Raw genomic sequence first — 25,837 nt, 5'->3', positions numbered from 1 at the left:
CAAAATCTTAGTCAACAACTGAAGACATGAGGATAATTTCGTACCACTTAATTTGCACTGATGAAACAGAACCTGGTTAACCGTACTGATGGCTTATCAAATCCTTAGGATGACAGATATTGTTGCATTCTTATAGAACTTAAGGATAAAACAATATACATTTCGACAAGGAATTGCATTAGTTCCATTTCAATAAATACTTTCGGATTTAAATATAGGTGTTTATTTTTTTTAAATTATTTTTTACATACTAGTCGAATAAACTGCTACCAAATAAGATCATTTTGATACCTACTTTCCAGACTGGCATCAAATCCTCACTACTGCCTTAAAGTTAACTTCTAGCCCTGGTTTAAACGTACAGAGCACTCCTTGCACCTTTCAATGTGGCACTTCTGCATCTCATTATTCCTACTTTCACAGGAAGGAATTCAGAGTTCAAAAGTATGTGAACTACCTTCTTGTAACAATTACAGGGTTTGAAAACAGTCACAAGCCAGACACTCAGTCCTGGATGGAAGAATGTCTTCTGTTCAGGTAAATAACCAGCTGCCAGGCCCATGCTGAATCTGCTCTGACTGCACTGATCACAGAATCAATACGTTTCATCCACGTCTGGGTTTAATAAAAAAAGAAATGTATTTATCAAGTCCGATTGCTTCTGGCTCCTAATCATTCAATTAACATACTTGTTGAGGGTAGTTCTGAAACCCAGGTCTTGGTGCAGAGCAGTGTTTCAAAACACTGCCAATGTTATATTTGGGCTGGAGGTTAAGAAGATATAGCCTTCATTAAACCATTTCCAAGGTTATAATATTCCATGGATCAAGTCTGATGCAGCAGATTTAACTAGGAACACTATTGGTGAAAAAAGAGAATCAATCAAAGGTTAATCTGCAAAAGAATAACTTCTCTATTTTGATGAATGAATGCAAAAACTCTTGACACTCGAATACAGTACCTGCAGCATGGATAGGTGTCCTCTTCAAGGCATAGTCTTTTACTAGGATGGAGGCTCCCTGATTAATCAGCACATCCACACACTCCACGTGTCCCTTGAAAGCAGCAAGGTCCAGTGGTGTCCGCCCATTGCTGTTTCTGACATCCAGATCCAGCAAGGACTGGACAAGCACCTCCAAGGCTTGGTGATGACCATGGTAGGCCTGGAAGGAGGAAGAAAACAAAACAAGTATGTAGCCTTTTCAATGAAGCGGTGCTTTGAACACACTTCAAAAAGCAGAGAGCAAAGCAGAGCAAAAAAACAAGCAAAAAAAATAAATAATAAAAAACACACAATTAGATTTTGACGAATGCATGTTATACTCACAGCTAAGTGCAAAGGACTAATTGGTGCTCTTGTATCTGAGTCATTCAACATGTCTGCACCTGAAGTTTCCATTAACTGAGAAAATGAAAAACAAGATTATTGCTAAAACAATTATATAAAATGCGGTTATACAACCAAAAAGTTTTTTTTTTTCACTTTTCAAAAATCAGATCATGAAAGAAAGGTTTTAGACCTAAAGATTGTAAGTACCCATGTAATTGTATTAGACATTTAATAGAGTGAATACTTGACCTACCAGTTAGTAAATTAGATGGACAATACATTTAACAGATTATAGGCATTCAATATTGATTGACACATATCAATGCATGTAGCTCAAGATTGTAAAACAGCCGCAAAAGCTGTTTATTGAGGCAATAGCGGCAAGATACCATTTCCAATAGGGAGCCACTAAACACCAAGATCAATACCATGACAACTGCACAGAGGGCAGCACAGTTTGCAAAATGTTCCCACTGAGGGACCTGATGAAAACAATGTCGAACTCTATCAGCATTACAGCAGGAGACGAGGAGCGTGTAGTCTGGTACACAGCCATTGATTTCCACAAATAAAAGAACTGATGAACTTCAGCATGGGTCATAAGGGGGCAGTGTACTTGTATAATTTGATCAATATGGTTTTCATGCACTTCCATTTTCAACAAGGGGTTTTAACTCAATCATTCTAAAAAGATGTAAGAATCTTTGCAGAAATATTGCATCAACCCATTATGATTTCAGGGCTTCTCTGTTCTGTTGGGGTACAGATTCAAATGAGAACTATAGGTATAGTATAGTTCAGTGATGTCAGTTACCTGACCCTCCATTTATATGATAAAGGCTGTCGTCACATATTCCAATACTACGCATTATAAATATTCAAATACTTACCACATCTAGAGGCGTTTCACTTGCAATCTGAAATTTAAAAAAATAAAAAATAAAAAAAATAAAATAAACAGGCTTCAATTTTACATTAAATGACATTTTCTCAAAACTGAATAGTCCATGCAGTCCAATAGCAGTTTTGTATCAGCCCCCGCCCCCCCACCCACCCCACATGGCTGTCGCCACTGGAGCAGCGTATCACTTACCAGTTCAAGACACAACCGATGGCCAGAAGCAGCTGCATAATGCACAGCATTATAACCCTGCTTATCTCGAATCCCTGGATTTGCATCATTCCGGAGTAAATACTCCAGGCACCTGGGGAGAATACATGCATCTTATTAGGAAACCAAGTGACACCAGTGAACACCCACTGAATATAATGAGCGAGTACTGGCCTTAAAATGTAGCTCTTCTAATATAGTGACATGCTGACTTGAGTGGCATCAGGTTATACGACTCACAGCCGATCTGTACCTTGGGTGTAAGACTACGTGCCTTCAAGTTTGATCCTACTTTTTTTGTTGAACACTTGACTATCAACCATGCTTACAATTTTAGAGATACATTTGACACATTTTGTCTATTTTTGTTAAACATGCTCAAGTTTGATTTTTTTTTTTTTTTTAAATAAACTGTCTGTATGCTTAAACCCCTTATTTACCTTGTGGTGCATTACTATAATGAACAAGTCTACAGCACTGTGTGGATCCTTGCTGAAAAGCAATGGTAACATCTGTTGCCTCAGCAACTCAAGTCCAGAGAATAAAACTGAACCAACTGGTATGTCAGCTCTGTGCTAATCAAATTAATTTGCTAATGAAACTTAGTCCTGGAAGACAGTTTCAATACAGTATTTTTGTACCCTTTGTAACTTGCTCTTAACCCATTTGCAATCATCTATGTTGGTCTGACACTAAACCCCAGAATTATGTTAAAAACTCACTTTCCATCTGTGTCTGATGCAGCTGCATAATGCAGTGGTGTGCAGCCTCTCTCATCAAGGTCGTTGACACTGGCTCCAGATCCCACAAGGGCAAACAGGCACTGGTAGTTGCAGTTGGCAGCAGCATAATGTAGAGGAGTCCTAAAAGTAGAAACAGATTTGAAAACAAACACAGAGTGAGTTATAATGCAGTGGTTGGCTATATACTGGCTACAGGGAAGTATTTGGGCAGCAGTGTGGAGTAGTGGTTAGGGCTCTGGACTCTTGACTGGAGGGTCATGGGTTCAATCCCAGGTGGGGGACACTGCTGCTGTACCCTTGAGCAAGGTACTTTACTTTCGATTGCTCCAGTAAAAACCCAAGTGTATAAATGGGTAATTGTATGTAAAAATAACGTGTAAAAAAATAATGTAATTGTATGTAAAAATAATGTGATATCTTGTAACAATTGTAAGTCGCCCTGGATAAGGGCATCTGCTAAGAAATAAATAATAATAATAATTTGTAAAAGTACTTTTACCGTCAAATACTTTCCATTCCTCACTTAATAGTTTTGCAAGTCTGGAAAAAAGGCCAGAGTTGAAGCGTTTGCCTATTCTTATGGTTTTACCTAAGATCGAAACAATCAATCTTGCTATTCAAATCACTGTGTCCCCATCCCTCCGTCCCCAGTCTGGGATCTGGAAACCATGACGTGAATGTTACAGAAAGTAATTTCCCTGTTACTGGACTTGTCTCTACAATAAGAGGATTTTAATTAGATAGAAGCTGTACAAAGGCAACTGGAAAAGTGAGAACAATATAAAGAATAAACTTTACCGTCCGAACTTGTCGTTTTTGTTGAAGTCTGCTCCAGTGTTGAGCAGAAGATTCAAACATTCCAAGTTCCTAGAAAACCATACAACAGTAATACTGCAAGTGTGCAGGCACATGGAAAAAGGAGCAATATTTCATCTGTTTTTTTTTTTTTCAGAACTCAGTATTACTAAACACATGCCAAGCAGGACAACTCAGGTTTACAGAAAGGTCTGTTACTCCTATGCAGATCGTAAAATGTGTTCACAGACGTATCAGCCAATGAGGTTTATCAGTGCTCACACCATCTGCAGCAAGAAAACTGCTTTATTTTAAGTTATAAAAACTGAGAACAGACCATCTTTCTGTCTACCAGTAGCAATGCCAGTAGGGTAAGCACCTGACTGACGTACAGATGCAAGGTAAAGTAGGGTAAATGTCCTCAAAAAGATGGGGTCAGTGCTTGGCTGTAAAACAGAGACAACTGACATATTTGACACTGTGCAAATCGACAATGAACGACCAGTTTTGAAACAATGGCAAATCCTTTAGGTCACAGTTTCAGCAGGTTTCTAAACCACACAAAAAAAATTCCCCACAACATAATGCAGGAGGACACTGGGATTTAGAAAGAACAGCCATTGATAAAGGATTGTTTTTGCTCTACAATTTAAAGGCCTGATAAGAACTTGTAAAAAAATATAAAAAAATAAAAAAGATTTCATTGTTGTATTTAAAAAGGTTGTGGTCAAGGGACGAGACAAATGAACTGTTGAGATGGTCACTGAAAATACTTGTGATATCTTACCCTCCAGCTGCAGCGGCGTGTAAACAGGTTCTCCCCAAATCATCTGGGGTGTCGATGTCAAAGCCTGTGAAAAATAAAATGAAGGAAACCCTTTTACTGAAGCAAGGAATGCTGTATTTTCCAGAATTACTTTGCACACGCAACGGCCTGGTGTGAAGGGAGGTATGCTGAAAAATCTGTGTACCAAATGAAAGAATGAACCTCCAACACACAAAGGGAAAAAGTAATTTCCTTGAAGGCACAATCAAAACAGGAGGTAAAAGAAACAAAGCTACACCTGGAAAAAGAAGTGGGGAGTACATCGAAAAAATATCATATTAAAATCTAGTAATGACAATCTACCTTTTCCCGATGAAACTTATATGTACTGCATTTACATAACACATAATGCAACATGGAGGTAAAATATTAAAGTATTATTGTACCAGGGCATTACTGGGTTAAAATTCTTTGAACCAAAAACGGGATGCAGCAGATCTCTCAGGTTAATAAGTATGGAGTTAGGACTGGTTACTTACCAGAGGAAAGAAGCTTCCTACAGCAGTCTGAAAAGCCGCTAAGTGCTGCTAGATGTAGCGGAAACATTCCGTGGATACCCCGCCTGCAGTGCACCAGAGTGAAATGAATTAACCTCATTGTCAGCATTCATCATTTGTAATTGCTCCTGGACATGCTGTGGAATTTGGGGTTAGAACATGGTATGACACAGATGACTAGTCTTCTCTCCACAGAAACCAACGTTCCATAATAAAAGCACTGCAGGGCAATACGAAATAAAAACCTACCTACACTAAAAAGGTAAAAAAGGTAAGGTTTCTGATGCCACAACCCCATAATAGCAGAAGCTACAGCAAAATGATTAGCACTACCTACTGTAAAATATCTATTCTAGTACACAGTGCAGTAAGCATTTATACTGCAAGAACAGGTCTGTCAAGGTTAATCCCAATTCCAGCACAAGGACTGTCCCAGTAAACATTCCACCACATTACATTTAATACAATTATATTTATTTTTGGTTATATTAAAACACTTTTTTGTAGAATATATCCCTTCTATAAAACTATTAACCCTTTCAGGACCAAGCATTTTTCAGCTGGATGCACCCCCAGGACCAGGTTTTATTTTTTTCTGTATCTGATTCTCTTCCTGTAAAATTCACAAAAAAACCCCAAAAAAATTCACAGTAGAATCTTGGAATTGGTTTATTTTTTAGAACACTCTGGGGAACATGATAAAGTACTATAACCATAAAAACGTTTTTTTTTTTTTTTTTTTTTTTTGTGGTGGCCCAGTAAGTCAAAGAAACAAAGTGCGTTTATCGTGTACCCAATCACAGGCCCTAAATGACACTTCTGTATGATCGTGTTTACACCTTCACAGTCCTTAAAGGGTTAAAGTAGCTTAAATTTACATTTAACATTAAAATTACAATTTAGGCATTTGACAATTAGATAACTTAAAAAGAGATGGTAGGGGAGTACAAAAATAAGAGCACTGTACTTGCACACATGGTGTTCTGGCCTTTTAAAAATCAACCCCCCCCCCAAATGAAACTTAGTGCTGGAAGACAATTTCAATACAGTACTTTTGTATCCTTTGTAACTTACAATGGTGTTACTGTACAATGGAATACATATTTGGGTTAGCATCTCACAAGGCTATAGCTAGTTTGGCATGTACCAACAAGGGTCTGCACTTCATCCATGAGAGGAAAATTGTTTAAACCAATCATCTTGCAAAACTATGGCTCATTAACTTAAGGTAATCCATGTTCCATCAATCTGTCAGAACCAATACAATTTGCTCTACTCACTTCGCAGTGTCAGCTCCGCTGGCGATTAGTGTGTTTATAAGGAGCTCATGGCCATATCGAGCTGCTATGTGCAAAGGAGTATTGCCATTCTTATCTTCACAGTCAATCTCCGCTCCTACATAGAAGAAAAAAAAAAAAAAAAAAAAAAAAAAAACTCTACTCAACAAAAAGTATTGCAGAAAAAAATCTAATAATATCATGTATGCATGTATCAAAATCACTACTCCACTTAAATGGGCAAAAACACAAACAAAAAAAATACTCGCCTTCAAATTAAGTAATTTGCGAGATACACTGTAGTAGCCATTCATTTTTGTTTTGTCACTGGACACCTTCAGATTTTACAAATCTTAGTAAAATGGATGGCATATTCTTACTCGTACTAAAAAAGGGAATTCTGTAAACCTAAAACTAATTGTTTATCAATGCATACAGTTACAAGATGATCCAATTCATTTCAACAGTATTATCATACTAGTCAACAAAACAGTTATGAAGCCTGTCCGCTTCTGCTTGGTGATGAATTTTTAAAGACAGCATATTGAATGGAATCATGATCACCCCCTGTTTTAGGCATGGCTGGTTTTGAATCTCTTACCATTCTGAATAATGGTCTGTGACCTGGAGAATCTGCCATGAATTGCTGTCATGTGCAATGGCGTTTTCCCATCCTTACTCTAGAGAAGCAGGAAAAAAGAAATACAAAAATGACAGTTACAATGAGCTTCATGTATGCATATAGAATTACTGCTTTTTAATTTCGAGGGCAGTGTCTTTGGATTAACCACAATGAGATGTAAACGTGAAAAAATTATTAGTAATGATTTATCCCCAAGTAGAGCCTGTGGGATTAGACATAATGCTAAATCTTTTGCCTGCAGTAATCCGTTAGGCAACTTTCTTACTCAACCAGGCATCCTACTGTACCCTAGAGACTCACTGGATTGTCCTCAAAGCTACCCACCCATAACAGAAATTTAGGAAAGTAGGTCAACCAGAACACAGGAATAAATTCACTAATGTGCTCCACAGCACTCCAATGATTGTCTGAGGTTAGTACTACAACCTTGCCAAGGGGGCTGGGGGGTTTACTGAAGAGCACAGAAAGGCCAGCTCACCAGGGGAGTGCAAGACAAGATGTCTGCCTGTTATATGCAGGTTGCTCATTATTTATTGTTGTTTAGATAGAATTGCATACCAGGTGAGCGTTATACAGTGTTTACTCCATTGCCAACGCTTTTAAAGACTCAGTTCACAGCTTTCCATACTCTCCAAGTTTACTCCCTACAGCCATTGGCACCATTTAAAATAACACCTTTTAAATGTTTTAGAACCCCTTCAGTGTATATTTGCTTTACATATAGTAAAACTTATGCAGAGAATAAAAAAAATAATAAAAAAAAACATGAACATCTTCATATTTATGAATAAAGCTTACAAAGCCCCAAAATGTATTAATAATACCTGCAGGAATGAGCCCAATTGTAAAAGCATCGCAATTAAGATTATAAAAGTAAAAATGCTGCTAGATGAGGAAAAAAATAAATAATAAGTGGGAGACACATTTGGCTTTCCAGTGAAATTCTGCCAAGATTCAATGACTGAATCTTTTGACTGCTTAAGTAAGACTACTGCCTACCAAAGCAGTAAAGTGAACACAATAATCACATTATAGGAGGTGAAAAAAAACATAAGACTCCAAGGATTGAGCAAAACAAACCCATTACAACCACTTAAGAGTCCAATAGAGTTGTACTAAAGATGCAAGTGAGGTTTGTGTCTCAACCACACAAATCTAAACTCCATGTAATTAATAGGGCAGCAGCTACACAATGTCAGAAGTTGTTTAACCATGGTTTGAAATAATGAAAGAATGCAGACACACTTCCTGCGATTGTAATTCTCTTACTTTAAAAGTATGTGCATGTTGTAACTTAGAATTATGAATATTTATTTCTCAGTATTTATTTTCTTCAACAGCTTGTCCTCAATCTTTCAAGTGGTAGAAAGCAAACGTGTGTCTGCACAGCCCAGGAGTCTAACTCGTTGACTGTTCTAGGGGAAACGTATTGCATTTCAACGTTTCAACATCCCTGCCATGGATTTGAACTGCAGAGCTGAAGATGTAGTTTAAAAAAGTTAGTTATTTAGGTATCCAATGTGATGTGATACAATCTCTCTGCATTCTAACTTTGCAGAAAGGTAATTTTCCTTGTGTCTACGGCTCACACAACAGAACGCGTCTAATTCTGCATTGATGCTTTTTAATATGAAAATATATTTTAATATTTAAAATGTTATTCCTTCAACAAGATTATATAGGGGCCAGACTATTTGCTGTGTGAGGAAAGCATGTCATTCTGCAGGTTTACCAAAAGATAGCCCCAAGTAAGACAGGACAATGAGAATAAAAACAAGCAGGAGCAAAACAAATGACTTAATTCTGAATTAATGATGTACTTGCTTGCTGCCCTTATATTAGTGCATCAACAAAAGAGAAAAACACTGAACATTAGCTTGGAAATTAACATTAAAAAAAAAACAAAAAAAAAACACAACATTTAAAAATTGTTCCACCTTTAATCTCCTTAAATGTGTTACATTTTAATAGCGAGGCTACATGTATCTAATCCTTTGAATTATACTTTCAACAGAACTGATTTGGCTACCCAGCATTTAACCCTCAAGTTTAATTGCTCCCAATCTGGACTGCCAGGTAAACGCTCCAAAGGCATGCAGAAACATTGCACTTTGTTGTCAAGCAAAGCAACTGATGAACGGACACCTATAATAAACACATCATCTTCATCTTACCTTGATATTAACATCTGCACCATTGCAGACGAGAAGCTCCAAGCACAGTGCTCCATGTCTAGATGCCGCAGCAAAGTGCAAAGGAGCAAAACCTTTTTCATTCACTTGGTTGACATTAGCCCCGCATTCAATAAGTTCATTCACTACCACATCCTGGCCATTGTAGCATGCCACATGAAGTGGTGTGTTTCCATAGGCATTTGGTTCATTAATCTGCAAAAGAAAAGTTATATATTAAATACATGTGTGCAAGAGTTTACTGTTTCAAAGTTATTACATTTTTAAAAGCATATCTACATAGATTATTAAGCTAAAATTGCACATTAGCCCACAGGTTACAATTATACAGTCGTCTCGGTAATGTTATGAGAGCTTAAAACCAAGCCCTTGATAACAAATTGCAATCTTTTACTGAATGCATCTCGACATTCCAAATTAGTTATGCCGGGATCCTGAATTAAATGCATTTTGTGCCCAGTTCATTTCTGTCCATGTCCTGATTGAATGCATATTTCTTGTTTGAATAACTATGCTTATTTTTATTTATTTTTTTGCACCTAGGAAATTTCTGCACTGCTAAATACAAAGCGTTTTGTTTTACAGAGTGACCCTACAATTTAAAATACAAAAGAAACAAATAACTTGCAAATTACTGTCCCTTTATAATTGCATCGGAAACCATGGCTGTTATCTTTTTAAAAAATAAAAAATAAATTATATATATACACACATACACATATATATATATATATATATATATATATATATATATATATATATATATATAATGCTTAATTTTTCACTATTGATATATCATTCTCCAAAAAAGACGATGCATCGATTCATCAACGTTATGAAGGTAAAAAAAACGCAGTAATACATGGGAGGCTGTGTGGTCCAGTGGTTAAAGAAAAGGGCTTATAAGCAGGAGGTCCCCGGTTCAAATCCCACCTCAAGCACTGACTCATTGTGTGACCCTGAGCAAGTCACTTAACCTCCTTGTGCTCCGTCTTTCGGGTGAGACCTAATTGTAAGTGACTCTGCAGCTGATGCATAGTTCACACACCCTAGTCTCTGTAAGTCGCCTTGGGTAAAGGCGTCTGCTAAATAAACAAATAATAATAAAAGGTGTGGATTGCAATTAACGCTTTAAAAACTATTATGCATATTAAACTGATTACCATACATCAGTTTAATGCATATACAGTAGTAATTAAATATATACATGTTTAACCTTATTCGTGTTGATTTGTACCAGTTGGGTGTCAAAACCAAAATTGCAAAATAAAAATAGTTTAAATCCATATATATATATATATATATATATATATATATATATATATATATATAAAAATGATCAAGTTCCCACGGAATATCTCTAATGGTATCCAAACTGTGGTATGTGTACCACTGGTGGTACGTGAATAATATACTTGTGGTACGTGATCAGCCTGCTAAAGACATGCCAAACTAATTAACATATATATATATTTTGTGCCCATTCAGTAATTTGTTCATTTCCTTATTTGCAGCTTCTGCACCTTTAAATGATTACATAAAACACTTAGTAAAAAATAGCCCTGCTCAGAAATGTAATAGACAAATCCATTTTACAAAGGGGGTTGTTTGTTACCATGTGCAACATATAAATCAGAACAAAGTGGATATTTATTATGTATTTAATGTGACTAAACCATGTTCCTGAGTATGCAAACATATAAAGCTCAGTTTGCTATAACAGTAAAAAGTTACAGGGCAAGGGTATTCACACAGCGAACACCCCCATATGTCAAGTGGAACTAATCCATTTTTGAGGCACCCTTACGTCTTGTATGTTGACACATGTCCATGTCCGTGTCCCGGTGACCAGATAGCAAGAGTGAAAAAAATCGGGACACTTTCAGTTGGTGAGGGAAAGAAAGAAAGCTCATTAACTACTGCACAACACAAGCGACACAAACTACATATCTTTCTTCTTTTTTTTTTATTCCTTCGCCTTCCTGTGTGCATTGCACTTAGGCAGAAACAAAAACTAGAGAAATAATTTTAAAAAATAAATAAAAATACTCCAAAGTAGTTAAACTTTCTTGTTTACTGTTCAGATGACAACAACAATGTTTTAAATCAGCCTATCAGTGCGTCTGTACTGGCTTTTCTGGGACCTGCTTTACTGTATGTAGCAGGTGGGACAAAGTCAGTGCTGCATTGTTTTGACTTAGGTTGCTAAAATCCAGTTTTCAGCATTAGACGTAAAATACCAAAAATGGACGACTTTGGGGAACCGAGTTTTGGGACTGTTTCTAATCGATTCCACATCTGTATAACTTGGCAAAGCTTTGCCTTACACTTTCAACTAATTCGGTGGATGCAGACGTGCAGTCTCAATGTATGGGTGCATCCACACCAGACAGAGAATGTCGGCAGCAACTGTTGGGAGATGTTGCATGCTTGCCTTTTAACAAATGAAAGCACTCTGTTTTAGTAAGGAAGCAAGTACCGCTATTTTTAGGCTTTTATAGTGCTCTGAAATATTAGGGTTATTTAATGTTTACACAGGTCCGCGAAATGTCCGTGAAACCCTAATTCTAATTCTAATCCTAATTGGATGACTTGACCATGGGCATATGATTAAATCAATTTTTCTCACCCACTGCGTTGGGTACTTGCAATGTCTTTTTAGCTTTTTAGGTGACAGGCTCGTCAACACCAGCCATCATGACACTTTGCCAGTAAAACCGGACGCACAAGAAAAACACAAAGCATACCGCATCATATGACTGCAGGTTAACGTGATTGGAAAGCCGCATTAGATGCAATGCAAACAACTCACTCAAACAACACAACCTAAACCAGTAGAGTAGGCTGTTGCACCGCGAGACAGTACAGCAGCCACATATACGAAATTTACAAACGAGAAAATAAAGTCACATTAAGCCTGGGTTTTCAACGTTTACTCTAAAAATCTGGACAAATGGAGTCCCGACAGTACCTCGATCGGGCCGCGGGACAAAGCCCCTAATATCGGGATAATCCCGATTTTATCTGGATGTCTGGTCACCCTAGCCCATGTTGAATTCAGAAGATAAGATATTAATTTTGAATTCTCTACAATTTGAAAGGTGGTTGAAATTTGGTAGGGCTATATTAGAAGGTTCGTTCGCAAGCCAGGAATTCGAAGTTTGTTTTAAAGCTACGAAGGTTCATCAGACGCCGTTCACACACTGTTTTTTTTTTTTCCCCCTCCTGTTAACAGAAATCGTTTGACAATTTGTGAATACTATAAATATCACACATTCAAATGTCACTCACATGCACAATTCGATCTTTTTATTTGTATAATGCATATTACTTAAACAAAAGTTGTTGTATTAAAATCCAACCAAATCGTTATACGTAGCAACTCCATAGCAGGGTATATTATCCAAAGCACTGGGGGGGGTACCTATAGCGGCTGTAGTGCTTCAGTAAAATATGTACTGAATACCTCGTGTACAAGACCGTGTAAGAAGTGCTATGGTAGAATATGTTTGAAACATACAAAATATACACCAACACTAATAATTTTAATTTCGAAAAAACTGAGCACCGTCTGTCCCTCCCCTCTCCAGCTTGTGTGAGCCAGATGCACATTTCTTCATTCACCACAGCAAAGAGCTGTATAGCGTAAGCTGTATTGCAAGAAATGTCTCAAAACCGCTCTATTTGGGATTTTTTTTTTGTTAAATGCCCAGACGACCAAAAAAAAGTTGAATGCAAACTGTGCAAGCGACTGTTGATGTATCATGGAGGCACATCCAATCTCTGGGGTCACTTTACAGTCGTAAGTTATTGTTATTGTTATTATTGTTATTGTTAGTAGTAGTAGTAGTAGTAGTAGTAGTAGTAGTAGTAGTAAAATGTGACTGACCGATAACCTGCTTGGAACGGTGACTTAAATTAAGTTTGTTTTGGCTGAGGCCGCTGCAGTTCGTGCTGCTGCAATGCAAGCAGCATCAATTACGTGTAAAGAAACAAGGTACATTTTTATTTAAATTATAAAAACATGATTACTGGTTCTATATAAAGTATTTGTAAAACTACATATTAATGTTTTAATCCATTTATATGGATTCCCTGTAAAATAATAGGATTTTTAATCAAATATAAAACAAGTAGCTATGGTGACGTCACCAGTAAACTATGCAAATCAGTACCTTCGACGGTCAAAATGTACCCTTCGTTGCAGCCCTAAAATTTGGTACACTAAAGATAAAACACAGAAACTGAGGAGCGGCCTACTGAAAAATAAGTTGAATCAGACCTAAACGATGAAGCCGCTGATTTGCCTGCTAATGCTAATACCGCTAACTTAAGTGAAAAAAGCCAAGATGCCGGTGGTAGTTATGATATTCAACCTGCGACTTCAGGTGCATCCTTTATCATCAAACTTCAAATGCACAATGTGTATGTTTTTAAATTAAGGCACTCACGTCAACACCAAGGTCCAAAAGGTATTTGACAACACTAATCATCCCACTGGAGGCTGCAGCGTGAAGCGGTGTGTAGGCTTTCTTGTCTTTGCAGGTCACTTCAGCTCCATGGGACACAAGGAGCTTAACAACTTCAATGTGGCCTGAATATTGAAGCCAGAGTTGTTATCATAACCAGAGACAGATATTATATAAAAAACATATTTAACTGCTTGCAATTACTAAGCCTTCAGAGTTACAGCTCATCAATCCCTAGGAGGAAAAGGAATAAATCAGAAAACATACCCATATAAGCAGCCCAATGAAGAGCACGACGGTCTTTCTTGTCAAAGGCATTAATGTTGGCACCTCTTGACAGTAGCAACTTCACTATCTAAGAACAAGGAATAAAACATATACTGAGAGATTGCGTATCATGCAAAATTTGATATTTAAAGATATTTAAAAAAAACACACCACACACACACACAAATAGCCCTGACAAATCTATGTATGGAGCCCAAGCACACTTGGAATACACAAGTATGATGTACAGCGTTGTCTTTAGAGCTCTGCAACACCAATGCCCAATTTAATACTGCAACAGTGAACAGATTAAAATAAAGGATATCCCAGTCAAAAAATAGTTATCCTAAAAGAAAAAAAGTGTTTTAATAAATATCACACTTTAACCTACTAAAAGAGCAAAATTAAGCATGTGTCATTTAACCAAAGAAACCCTCTGCATTTTTTTTTTGAAACATGATTAATGTAATATTTGAAGAACCATGAATCACCATTTATTTCCCCCCTGGAAAACCACCATTACTACTACAAAAAAAAAGTGACAGGAATATACTGCTAAGATTGTCTGGTCAGTAACTAGCTAGCTAGCTCAATAAAACACAAATATCTCCATAGCAGTTTCTCCAGGCAATGGCCCATTTACCTCCACATGACCACTGAAGGCAGCATGGTGTAAAGCAGTCCTCCCTGCTCGGTCTGAGACATTGACATTGCTGAGAAGAGGCACCAAAGCCTCTGCGCACTTCACAGCTTTGTTTGCAGCAGCTATGTGCAATGGGGTTTGCCAGTTCTTATCACGGGCATTGACATCAGCCGAGTGTTTCAGCAACACCTGAACCGCGTCCTGGAAAAGAAAGCAAAATATCATGAAAAGGTCTGCAGCAACTGAGCACCACTGACAAGACTGACAGAGGTCAAACAGATCCTGTTGTCCGCACCATATGGATCATTTGCGTTTCATACAAAATGAGTAAATCTTAATCATTTTAATAAAAAAGTCATTTGTTTTCAAGATATCACCCTTTTCTGTATTGGATAAAGAATGCTTTAATGAACCTTATATTTCACCACAAGCTGGAATAAAACAGAAAAGAATGTAACAAACATTTATGAATGTTTAGTGGTACCGGTACTTGCTTAAGAAATGACAGGTGCAAAAGAGAGGCTACCACAGTATCTATTGTAAATAAGTACATTCATAAAATGCATTCCAGCACACAACAGCTGGTGAAATAAAACAGATAGAAATACCAAACTGTGACTACTGTACAATATCAATAACTTCAGGCAAGAATGTACAAATCACATTCCAGCACAAGGAGGGATGGATTCTGGTTATTATAACTACCCTGGCTGAGAATTGTTACTATAATAAAAGAGGCAGCAATCAGGTTTCCTGTCAAAGCCCAATTCGCACAAGACTACAACTCACTACACAAAACCTCCTTAATAGGCTTTTTTTACACAAGGTTTTTGTCTGTGACACTTGTTGCTCTGAACAAAGAGGCCAGTTCTGTGCAAGAAAGTGCAGGATCAGTTAACTATGAACCTGGATATTTATTAGCAAATAAAATAGCATGCCACAGCAGTCCCAGCTCCCCAATTTATTGCGATATTAATTCCCACAGGATTTCAGGAGTTTGGCATTAACCAGAATTCAACTGAAAAGGAGGAGAGCACTCTAATCAAGATCCGTTTAGCTGTGAAAAAGCAAACAACAACATTAGAAAAATAGGCTATTAGAAGATGATGAAATATTAAAGGATTAATGATAAGCATTTTGTTGATTAGCTTGTCAATTGTTCCCATTAAACTGAAACGGCTGCAGAGTTGCTTACCCGGACATTTCCTCTCTGTATCAATATCATTCAGCAGCTGTGCGGAAGTTGCACATGAAGCACAACACAAACTTTTAATAGCTATAGCAAGTTCTCATAATCTGAACTCTCATTACGTAAGCATTTTGTTCTTAAGGAACACATGTATAAGCTGTCATTTAGATTTATCATATCTACAGAAGTTGTAATTATTCCAACAAGAAGCAAGGCACACATTAAATGAAATAATTGACTCCAAGTCCAATAGCCAAAAAATTAATACAATAAATATAAAAATGCTCACCCATTTCCAAATAAAGGATAGTTCATAATATATGGCACTTCAAATGGTCTGGATGAGAACTGTTTACTTTTTGAAGTTGTCATTAACACAAGCTTTCTGAACTTTGAGCACATTGATTATTATGCCATGCTATCTCTCAACTAGAAATAAGCTTGTTTATATTGTTTTTTATTTGAAAACTAAATAACACCTTTTTATAGATATTTAATCAATGCTGTTATTCAGATTAAATTTCAACATTAAACTACAAAGTATTAGATTCATAAATAGCAATGCTCTTATTAGCAGTTTTGAAGTTGACTGCAGAACACAAAGGGTTAATATGCATTCACGACCAATTTCACAGTTCTGACTGTTTGCTTCAGTTTTACAGCTGGATTCAAATTAAATCAATCAATAAATACATACATACTAAATAAATAAAATATACATAAACAAATAAATAAATATTAATAAATTCCACACATTAAGTGTGGTGTGATTGTCTGGTTCAAGAAAACAGTAAATGTTTTGTGGAGCTACGATAGGACTTTTTTCTCAAATAGAAATATAGCTTCTTGATCCTGTAGGTCACACAGTGAAACCATGGTAGTAAATCACCTACTGGAAATGAAATGATACCGCTCTACTATGTTGAATGCAACAGCTACTAAAGCATCACATTAGTACTGCTTGCTGCGCCACTGCTTCTGGCTTCTGTCCATATTGGTCCCATTGCAGACACCAGATGGGAGTGGTTTTTTGACAACTGGCATGAGAAACCCAAAAGGTCAAGGGCTTTATATCCCATTTCCAACCCCACCCCTCACACATTAATGCAGTTTCCTTAATGAAATCCCACCAAGAAGCACAAATAGCTTTACCTCACTGCAAGAAGCAACTGCCCTGTGTAGAGGAGTCAACCATTTGCTGTCTTTGGCATTAACTCTAGCGCCTGAAAAATAAACAAAAAAAAATGGCTATGCATTTATTCATAATATTGTTGTCGTGTGCCATCTGTCCTCTTATAGCCAATATATGAAGATCTGAATGTATACGCTAAAATGTTTGATTTTGTCACATACAAAAAACTAAACAAATAAAATACCTATATCTGCTTTCGGAAAAACACCCTAAACTACACGCCCTAAACTACACTGGCCTCCTGACCAAAACTTAAATAACAATCATTGAGCTTAAATCGTTTCTTTTATTTGCAGAGCCATAATAACTCCAAACATATATCATTATTAAAGGAGACAACCTTCCTTATTGGAATATTTTACCAGAAAACACTCAACCCGCTGCAGAATAAAGTTGTTCAAAAGGAAAAAAATAAATAATGTAATTGTATGTAAAAATAATGTGATATCTTGTAACAATTGTAAGTCGCCCTGGATAAGGGCGTCTGCTAAGAAATAAATAATAATAATAATAATAATAATAATAATAATAATAATAATAATAATAATAATAATTTAATAAATCCCAACAGTTTAAACACTAAATAGTTACATACATGACTCTATGCACTCAAGTCAAATAAATTTTTTTTCAAAGCTAAAAGAAACTTAGCAATTAACTGGATTGTTTAGTGAGTTCACACAGGTAGCCATTTACAACAACACCACGCACACTCTTAGCATCTGACCAATCACACATCACTTATTTGCATATTAGAGGCCTAAGGTGTGCGCGTGGGTGTAGTTTGTGGAAAACAGATGTAGTACTGTATTTGATTTGATAGCTGAGAGATCTTTCAGCGACAATTCAAATATACTTACAAACACCTGGATATTGTATACATCCATTTTATTATATTAAAGAATATTTAATTTATTGCTATATTTCTTTATTGCTATATTTTGATCCACCGGTTACAGTGGGGGACCCTGTAACTGGTGGTTACTCCGCCCCTGGTCCTGGACAGTTATGAGATAAGAAAAATGCCTTTCATAGAAAAATAAATGTACTAGTTGTCTAACAAATGTTTATTTATTATTATAATGTACAAGTGAAAAGTAACGAATGTCTTAAATACACCAGTCACATGGATAGCTTGCAATAAAACATTGCAAATACATCAAATACATGCTTACTCATTTATGCTGTATATTTTAATGTTCACTACTGTGTGTGGCTAAATTTGTTATAGTGATGTTGAGGTTGTTACACCAAGTGTCTTCATGGTACTTTGTATTTTATTGTTTGAAAACTAAGTTGCTTTGGATAAATGCGTCTGCTAAACGTCTAATAATAAAAATAATAATAAATAAGCAGTACATTTTTTAGACAACCAGTATATTTATTCTATGAAAGGCATAACTGTCCAGGACAGATGTTAAAGTTGATAGAATCCTTGCATGCTCTTTGAGTAGACGATGTAGATGGTCAAATGCATTCAATTCATTTGTGTGTTAACGCCTGTTGAACCTGTTCTAAACAGTTGTCCATCTCCAATAAATATACATTCAAATCCTTGATATTTGCAGCATAACCCGGTTCCCTCTGCGCCGTATGTGACAGACTTGATCGAAACAGCGCCTCATAGCGGGATGGTCTGGCTGACGTTTCTGGATGTATGCCTCTCCGCACATTGCGTGCTGTTTTGAAGCACTGTGCTTTAATATATTGTAGAGAAATAGGTTAAGGTTAATCGTACATTACGATTGAGAAGGCTCTCCCCATCAGCTGTAACTGTTGTGTGTTTATATGTTGGCACTTGTTCTGATTTGTCCCGAGATCCACCAGAAATCTTTTGCACTCCACGTATTGGCAACCACTGTGGTTTTTCATTTTAAAAAAAGCACCCTTTTCTATGTCTACACATTGCTAGTATAAAACTATTAGCGCTCATTTTTTCTAAACATTTCACAAACTGAACATTTGTTGATAAATGAAAAGATACAACCAATGATAATTTGTATTAATGTTAATACAAATGTATGTACCAGTATATGAACGTAACTCATTTTTAAAGGTAAGAACAAAAAAGCTGATGAGAGATGTGCAACATACCTGACAAAATAAGGAGTTCAATAATTTCTGCATCTCCTAGATAGGCCGCGGCATGTAGGGGGGTTCTCTTTTCATTATCCTGTAAGAATAATGGAAAAAAAATTAATAAATAAAATAACTGGCAATGGGAAAGTATCAATTAATCAAGGTTTGCATTTACATGCAGCAACATCGTTCTTGATAGGAAAGCACCATTTCAGGCACGTTTTACAGGATGGCTTTCTGCTTTTATTTATTTATTTATTTTTAAAAAAGGAAGTTCCCTTCTCCTGTCTAGCAGCATAGCTATTACGGTATGTGGGGGCAAGTTGCTAAATGGTAAAATTACAAATGCAACAAGTGCAAAATAGCAGCACATTCACTTCTTGGCAGAGACTGAAATCTTTCTAGGAGTGAACCTGGATCTCCTCCAACAGTCCAGCACCAGCGTTACTGCTACACCATTAGAAGTGCAACCAATCAGCTGCAAGCTAAACTTTTTACAATCTACTTATTTCAGATGCCACAGCCCTTCTCAATTACCATGTATTCATTTCAAAACAAGAACAAGGTCCGACACTGGCCATTAGGAAATTCTAGAACCACACTTAAATAATTTGTAGCAATGTTTTGCCCTTTTCCTTGTTAAAATATATCCAAACTTTTTTGGTATATTGTTTTGCTAATGCAACTATATTAAGCAGTGGCATTATTCTACATTTAAATATATATGGGTGTTTTTTGTACAGTTTTAAGTAGTGATGAGCACAATAGCAGAATATTGTGGAAATACTACTATTCTGTTTAAACCCATACCTGTGTAATTCCAGTAGCTTCACAACAGCAATATAGTTGTGGCATGATTGTGTTTTGTGGCTGTTTTTATAACAGCTAAAACCTGCCCCCCCCCCCCTTATATATATACTGAAATGAATAAAACTTGGAAAATCGGCACATAAAACTGGGGGCTCCCTAAAGAAATGTAACTTTAAAGCCAAATAATGAATGCGTTGGAACATAGCTATGGTTTTGGAATCTGCTGATGAGCATACCATGGCAGTGTTTGTTTAAATTCTTATCAAGACAAGTTCCAGATCATTAAAAGGCATGATTCTTGGCAGCTTGAAATTGTTAAAAAGGTGTAACATGTCATTTTTAATCTACTGTATTCTCAGAGCTGCTTAATGTGCTGTCACCACATCAACTCTCTGGAGTCTCTTCAAATGGGCTTGAAGTCAAATCTAACAATCATGTTAAAATAGTACAGTAGTTAGATGACTGCACTAGCTACTGTCTTAATACAGTGCACCTGGCCCTCTCATTCCATTTCCATGGTTGTGAAATACAATAAGTTCCAATGTTGCTACCTTGGAGATAGTCAACAGAATACAGTTTGCTATTAAATATTTGCTATGTGATTTGTGTAAGAGAAAATCCCAGGATATCAACAGGTCATCTATTAACCCCTTCAGTGCTAGGGGGCGTATGGCATACGCCCCAAAATAAATCTCACTGTAGCATTGGCTGTGAGTATCCGATCATTTTATTTATTTATTTATTTATTTATTTAATTTATTTATAAGAGAGTGTGTAGAAGGGTTTAAGCTCTCAAAATGTTAATGGTGTATCGGTCACATTATTTAAAAAGTGCATGATTGACATGTAAACTGCCCTGTATACGATTTCTCCGTGTTATTCGATGTCAGATGTGCAAATCAAACAAGCAAACAAAAATGTCTATTATATATTTTTTTTATAGTGCTTTGATTGATGCAGCTTCTGATGGATACAACATTTAGGGGATCTAAGGACCTATTTTTAGCAAACTTAATCTTCAATAGTTATTTTCAGAACTGATCGATCGCTATTGAATACTGCATGCTGTCTCTGTTGTACCGTGGCTTATGCAGTAGTGACTCAGTGCTTGGGCACGCTGTGTTTGAAACAATCGCGTCCGACATTTTAGGATGTGTGGGAGGGTCTCGCAACACGTGCAAATGGTGGATTGGGTTTTATATTTTGGATCATTTGATTTGAGCAAATCCTGGTGGCTAACATTTTGCAGACCCACAGGAGATTTCTTTTTGTCAAATTATTTTATTTTCAACAGTTATTTTCAGAACTAATCAATCGTTACTGATTGCTGTATACTGTAACAGGCAATGCTGCACCATCCGCAGTAATAATATTATAAAATACGTCCGTGCCCTAAAGGCTGCGCGTGAGTAAATCGCTTACAAAATGTTAGGACATGTGTAGGGGATTTAGTCTTTCAAAATTATATTTTGAATTTAGTTTTTGTCTACATTTAAAAATATGTATAGTTTACATATTGACCTGACGATGTTCTGTTTTAAATGTTTATTATTATTTATTAATACAAATGTTGACGCACCCATGACAGAAACATAGTAACTCCTACTTTTTTTTCATCATAGATAACATATTAGCAGTGCAAGACACATGCAATTTGTCTAATTACCATGTTAGGAAATTACTTTTTTAGAGCTTTAAAGTAGCCATGTGATGTTTCACAGTTCTGCCTCCTTTGCAGTTGCCACAGGGATTGATCTGAACTGAGCCAATCTCAGAAGCAGTGGCTGTTCAGGCTGCCACCATTTCCAGCAACAAGGAACACTTTACTATTTTAATGAAGTATTCTGTTCATAGAAGTAGAATTAAACCTCCATTTAACAGAAGAATTCACAGGATTACTTTCCTTAGATCAACCTCTGCATCCGTTTTCAATGATGGTAATTTTACATTCTGGCAATATAAATACCTTCCCCCCCCGTCCCCCCTTATATATATACTGAAATGAATAAAACTTGGAAAATCGGCACATAAAACTGGGGGCTCCCTAAAGAAATGTAACTTTAAAGCCAAATAATGAATGCGTTGGAACATAACTATGGTTTTGGAATGCCGGGCAGCACCATCAGGATGTTATTTTTATAATCATGAGTAATAAGTGATGCAGAGAATTCCCCTATGTGACCATATATCTCAAAACTTATCCTTCACAAAAGTAGCCATGTGATGTTTCACAGTTCTGCCTCCTTTGCAGTTGCCACAGGGATTGATCTGAACTGAGCCAATCTCAGAAGCAGTGGCTGTTCAGGCTGCCACCATTTCCAGCAACAAGGAACACTTTACTATTTTAATTGGAACGAATGAATGTAAAAGATTACAAAATGGGTAAACTATATACAGTACATATGAGACAGAGCTACAGTACAGACAGAAATTATGGAAATAAATGATTTACAACAAGACTAGGGGTGGGGATTGTATGGTCGGTCGCTCATCCTCCTCTAATTTCACTACTTGCTCACTAAATACCTTGGTATACCTGAGCAGAAAATGGTCCCCTCTTTAAAAATATGGAAAAGATTGTAATGAGCAGAATGGCCCACAAGTGCTGTGGTACCACAAATACGGACCACTTAATAACAATGCGGAATGACTGGGTATGGCATTTTCCCTTCATTTTACCCTCAAAAGTAGGATTCTGAATTGAGACTGCCAGGGACACTACATTGACTATTGTATCAATCTTAGCAGTCACCACTCAGGAAAATAAATGTTTGGGTAAAGCAGAGGAGAACAAATGCTCCACCCAGTGACTCAACACTTTTATTAAAATTAATCATTTAGGGTACCATTGAACTTGAGACAGATTGCTCATTAAAATCCTTAGCGTATTTTTAAAAGAGGAGACAATTATCCATTTCAGGGCTACCAAGATATTTAGCAAGCAGTCAGTTATTTTTTTCAGTGCAGCAAAACATTTGGACTAAGTTGGTACATTTCTATTTCAAATGTAGTACTTTAATTACTTAATTGTAATTGAAGCTAAAAAGAATTTATTAAGGGTTCAAAAAAAGCATGATGTAAAAAAAACAAAACAAAACAAAAAAAAACCTCTGTACCAACGAGTTCAAATCAAGATTATATATTTAAAACTAGTTTACAGAATGCAAAGCAGAGAGTGTTTGCCAGAGTCCCGAACCAAGACGCCTTACAAATCAAATGATTGTTCAAGACTGCTGGTTTTAAAACTTTCAAAGAGAGTGCTGTCCCTTTCAGCTTTAAATGCTGCCAAGATCTACAATATATTGGACAACACGATCATATGACAACTCATATGATAACTGAACATATGACTATGAGTAACACTGGAACCACAATCACTAGGCTAAGATATTAATATCACCAAGTCAGATTAATGAATAGTCATTTAAATTAACCACAGCTACAACAGTGACTCTGGTTGCATAAGATATTGTCATTCAAATCAGACAAATAATTCTGAATCCCCTTAAGAGCACAAATAGAATATCGTCACAAAATCAAAGTACTCTATAGTCGGATTCAAACATGTTGCAGGGCAGTCTAAATAACTTAATTTTCAGATAACCAAATAATTCTTTGTCGTGACTCAATCCTAATCTCAAACATGCATTTAATAAAACACAATATGTGAAATGTAGTCCTCAGGAGGTGTAAGGAGTTTAAAATGTATACAATTTTGTAGACATTTAAATCTGTATGTGCTATTCAAAGAATGATCAATTAGGACTTGCATTGCACGGTGGGTCTTTACAGGTTAATTCGTAAGACTGTTGAGTGATGCGGTTTCTTTAGGAAACTAATCCCTTGTTCACACTGGCACCTGAGTGTGCACTGAAGCAAGATTTGCCACCCGTTTTGTTCACACTTACCTTTTTTTTGTTCACATTAGTTTACAATAAAAGAAGCTATGTCTTAGTTGGTGGTTATCTTGGAGAGAGCCAAGTCCAATATCAGCATGAAGTTTTAACATCTACTCTCATGTAGTGGAAATCATGACGATCTGGACCGTCCAGTGACTGCTGTGAATAGTGCAGCTGGCGATGAGGGAAAAGACCTTGCGACAACTGACAGGTGGAAATAGACACCATTGAGTCTGGCAGGGGTTAGCCACCCTAGCTGGCAGTATCCAGCTCTGTTTTCAAATGGAACAGGATGCTAGAGACACCCACCCAAGGCTTCTAATGCATTAAAGAGAAAAATACCCCTAAAGTCTGCGGGAGCGGGAGATGACTCAAGGTTTGACAACACGGTTAACGAATTAGGAAAGGAAACGGATATGAGAACGGAGAGTACTTTGCAAAGGTCTGCAGTTAAACATGGGGGGCTCCCGAGTGGCGCATCCAGTAAAAGGCGCTCCACTTGGAGTGCAGGATGTGCCCTATAGTCTGGACGTCGTAAGTTCGAGTCCAGGCTATTCCTTTACCGACCGAGGACGGGAGCTTCCAGGCCGAGCGCCGCCCGGGGGGAGGGAGGGTTAGGTTGGCCAGGGTGTCCTCCGCTCACCGCACACCAGCGACCCCTGTAGTCTGGCCGGGTGCCTGCGGGCTTGCCTGTAACCTGCCAGAGAGCTGCGTTGTCCTCTGACGCTGTAGCTCTTGGGTGGCTGCATGGCGAGTCCGCAGTGTGAAAAAAAGCGGTCAGCTGACGGCACACGCTTCGGAGGACAGCGTGTGTTCGTCTTCGCCCTCCCGAGTCAGCGCTGGGGTGGTAGCGGTGAGCTGAGCATAATAAAATAATTGGCAACGACTAAAAAAACAAACAAAAAAAAACAAAAAAAAACACACACACACACACACAACATGCAGCTCCAGGTTTGTGTCTGTAGCTACAGCAAAGTGACAATGGTTAGGGGTTTCATCAAGGGTGAATGAAATGCTTGAGGGAGAAAGGACAAGGGCCTCGCATCAGTACTTTTTTACGAAGTCAGCCAAGTCAGTTGAATGAAATCCAGCGACAGGAAGCAAACCACAGTTCGCAGGAACAGAACAGGGCACAAAGCTGCATTAACTACTCCTGGATTAATTTTGCTGAAGTGTGAAAACAGCATTAGAGTGCCAACGAAAGCAAAAACATTTGTTCAGAAAGGATTGACCATGTTGTAGTAATAAAGCATGACTTGTTTATATGGGAAACTTTTTGTGGAATCATTTTGAAAAAAATTAAAATAAAAAGCAAAATTACAAACTTCTGTATGAAACATTTTCGCATTTCGCAAGCTAATAGGTAGTAAATAATAATGGTTAGCATGTGTGAGTTGATTATGTGGTTAAGTTATATCATATTTCTATATCATAGCCTTTTTTCTTAGTATGGTATAATAATAAATCCAACCATGTAATATATCCAACTAAAACAGATTTTAGTTGGATATATTACACTTTTGTGTATACTATTGCGTGCTTTTATTAGATTTCTATGTGTGGCTCGGGGTGACGTCATCGCACACGTCAATGAAGCTCGTCCCACAAATGTTCAATGGGGTTCAGATCTGGTGATCGAGACGGCCATGGAAGCACCTGAACATTGTTCTGAGTGAGGAAAGACGTGGTTGCCGGGGCTGTGTGCGGTCCTGCATTGTCATGCTGGAAAATGACGTTACAATGGTTCATGAATAAGGAGGCTGTGTGGTCCAGTGGTTAAAGAAAAGGGCTTGTAACCAGGTGGTCCCCGGTTCAAATCCGACCTCAGCCACCGACTCATTGTGTGACCCTGGGCAAGTCACTTAACCTCCTTGT

General features: G+C 37.2%; 1 protein-coding gene across 3 annotated transcripts in view; it reads right to left on the bottom strand.

Moving 5' to 3' along the window:
* LOC117394323 (serine/threonine-protein phosphatase 6 regulatory ankyrin repeat subunit A-like) overlaps positions 1–25,837 on the bottom strand; it is a 62,383-nt gene that overhangs the window by 11,105 nt on the left and 25,441 nt on the right. For all 3 annotated transcript variants that reach the window (XM_059010845.1, XM_059010850.1, XM_059010840.1), the window contains 16 exons: positions 19,269–19,347; positions 17,135–17,205; positions 14,794–14,994; positions 14,151–14,238; positions 13,866–14,008; positions 9,397–9,609; positions 7,181–7,259; positions 6,583–6,697; positions 5,285–5,367; positions 4,767–4,830; positions 3,983–4,051; positions 3,164–3,304; positions 2,424–2,535; positions 2,221–2,247; positions 1,328–1,402; positions 962–1,163 (listed from right to left, as the gene is read on the bottom strand). In XM_059010845.1, the coding sequence (XP_058866828.1) occupies positions 962–1,163; positions 1,328–1,402; positions 2,221–2,247; positions 2,424–2,535; positions 3,164–3,304; positions 3,983–4,051; positions 4,767–4,830; positions 5,285–5,367; positions 6,583–6,697; positions 7,181–7,259; positions 9,397–9,609; positions 13,866–14,008; positions 14,151–14,238; positions 14,794–14,994; positions 17,135–17,205; positions 19,269–19,347 (1,762 nt within the window). The remainder of the gene's footprint in view (positions 1–961; positions 1,164–1,327; positions 1,403–2,220; positions 2,248–2,423; positions 2,536–3,163; positions 3,305–3,982; positions 4,052–4,766; positions 4,831–5,284; positions 5,368–6,582; positions 6,698–7,180; positions 7,260–9,396; positions 9,610–13,865; positions 14,009–14,150; positions 14,239–14,793; positions 14,995–17,134; positions 17,206–19,268; positions 19,348–25,837) is intronic.

The sequence above is a fragment of the Acipenser ruthenus genome, chromosome 3, assembly GCF_902713425.1.
Source record: "Acipenser ruthenus chromosome 3, fAciRut3.2 maternal haplotype, whole genome shotgun sequence".
Taxonomy (NCBI): domain Eukaryota; kingdom Metazoa; phylum Chordata; class Actinopteri; order Acipenseriformes; family Acipenseridae; genus Acipenser; species Acipenser ruthenus.
The sequence above is the reverse complement of the archived record's forward strand: the minus strand, read 5'-3'. Positions and strand labels throughout refer to the sequence as shown.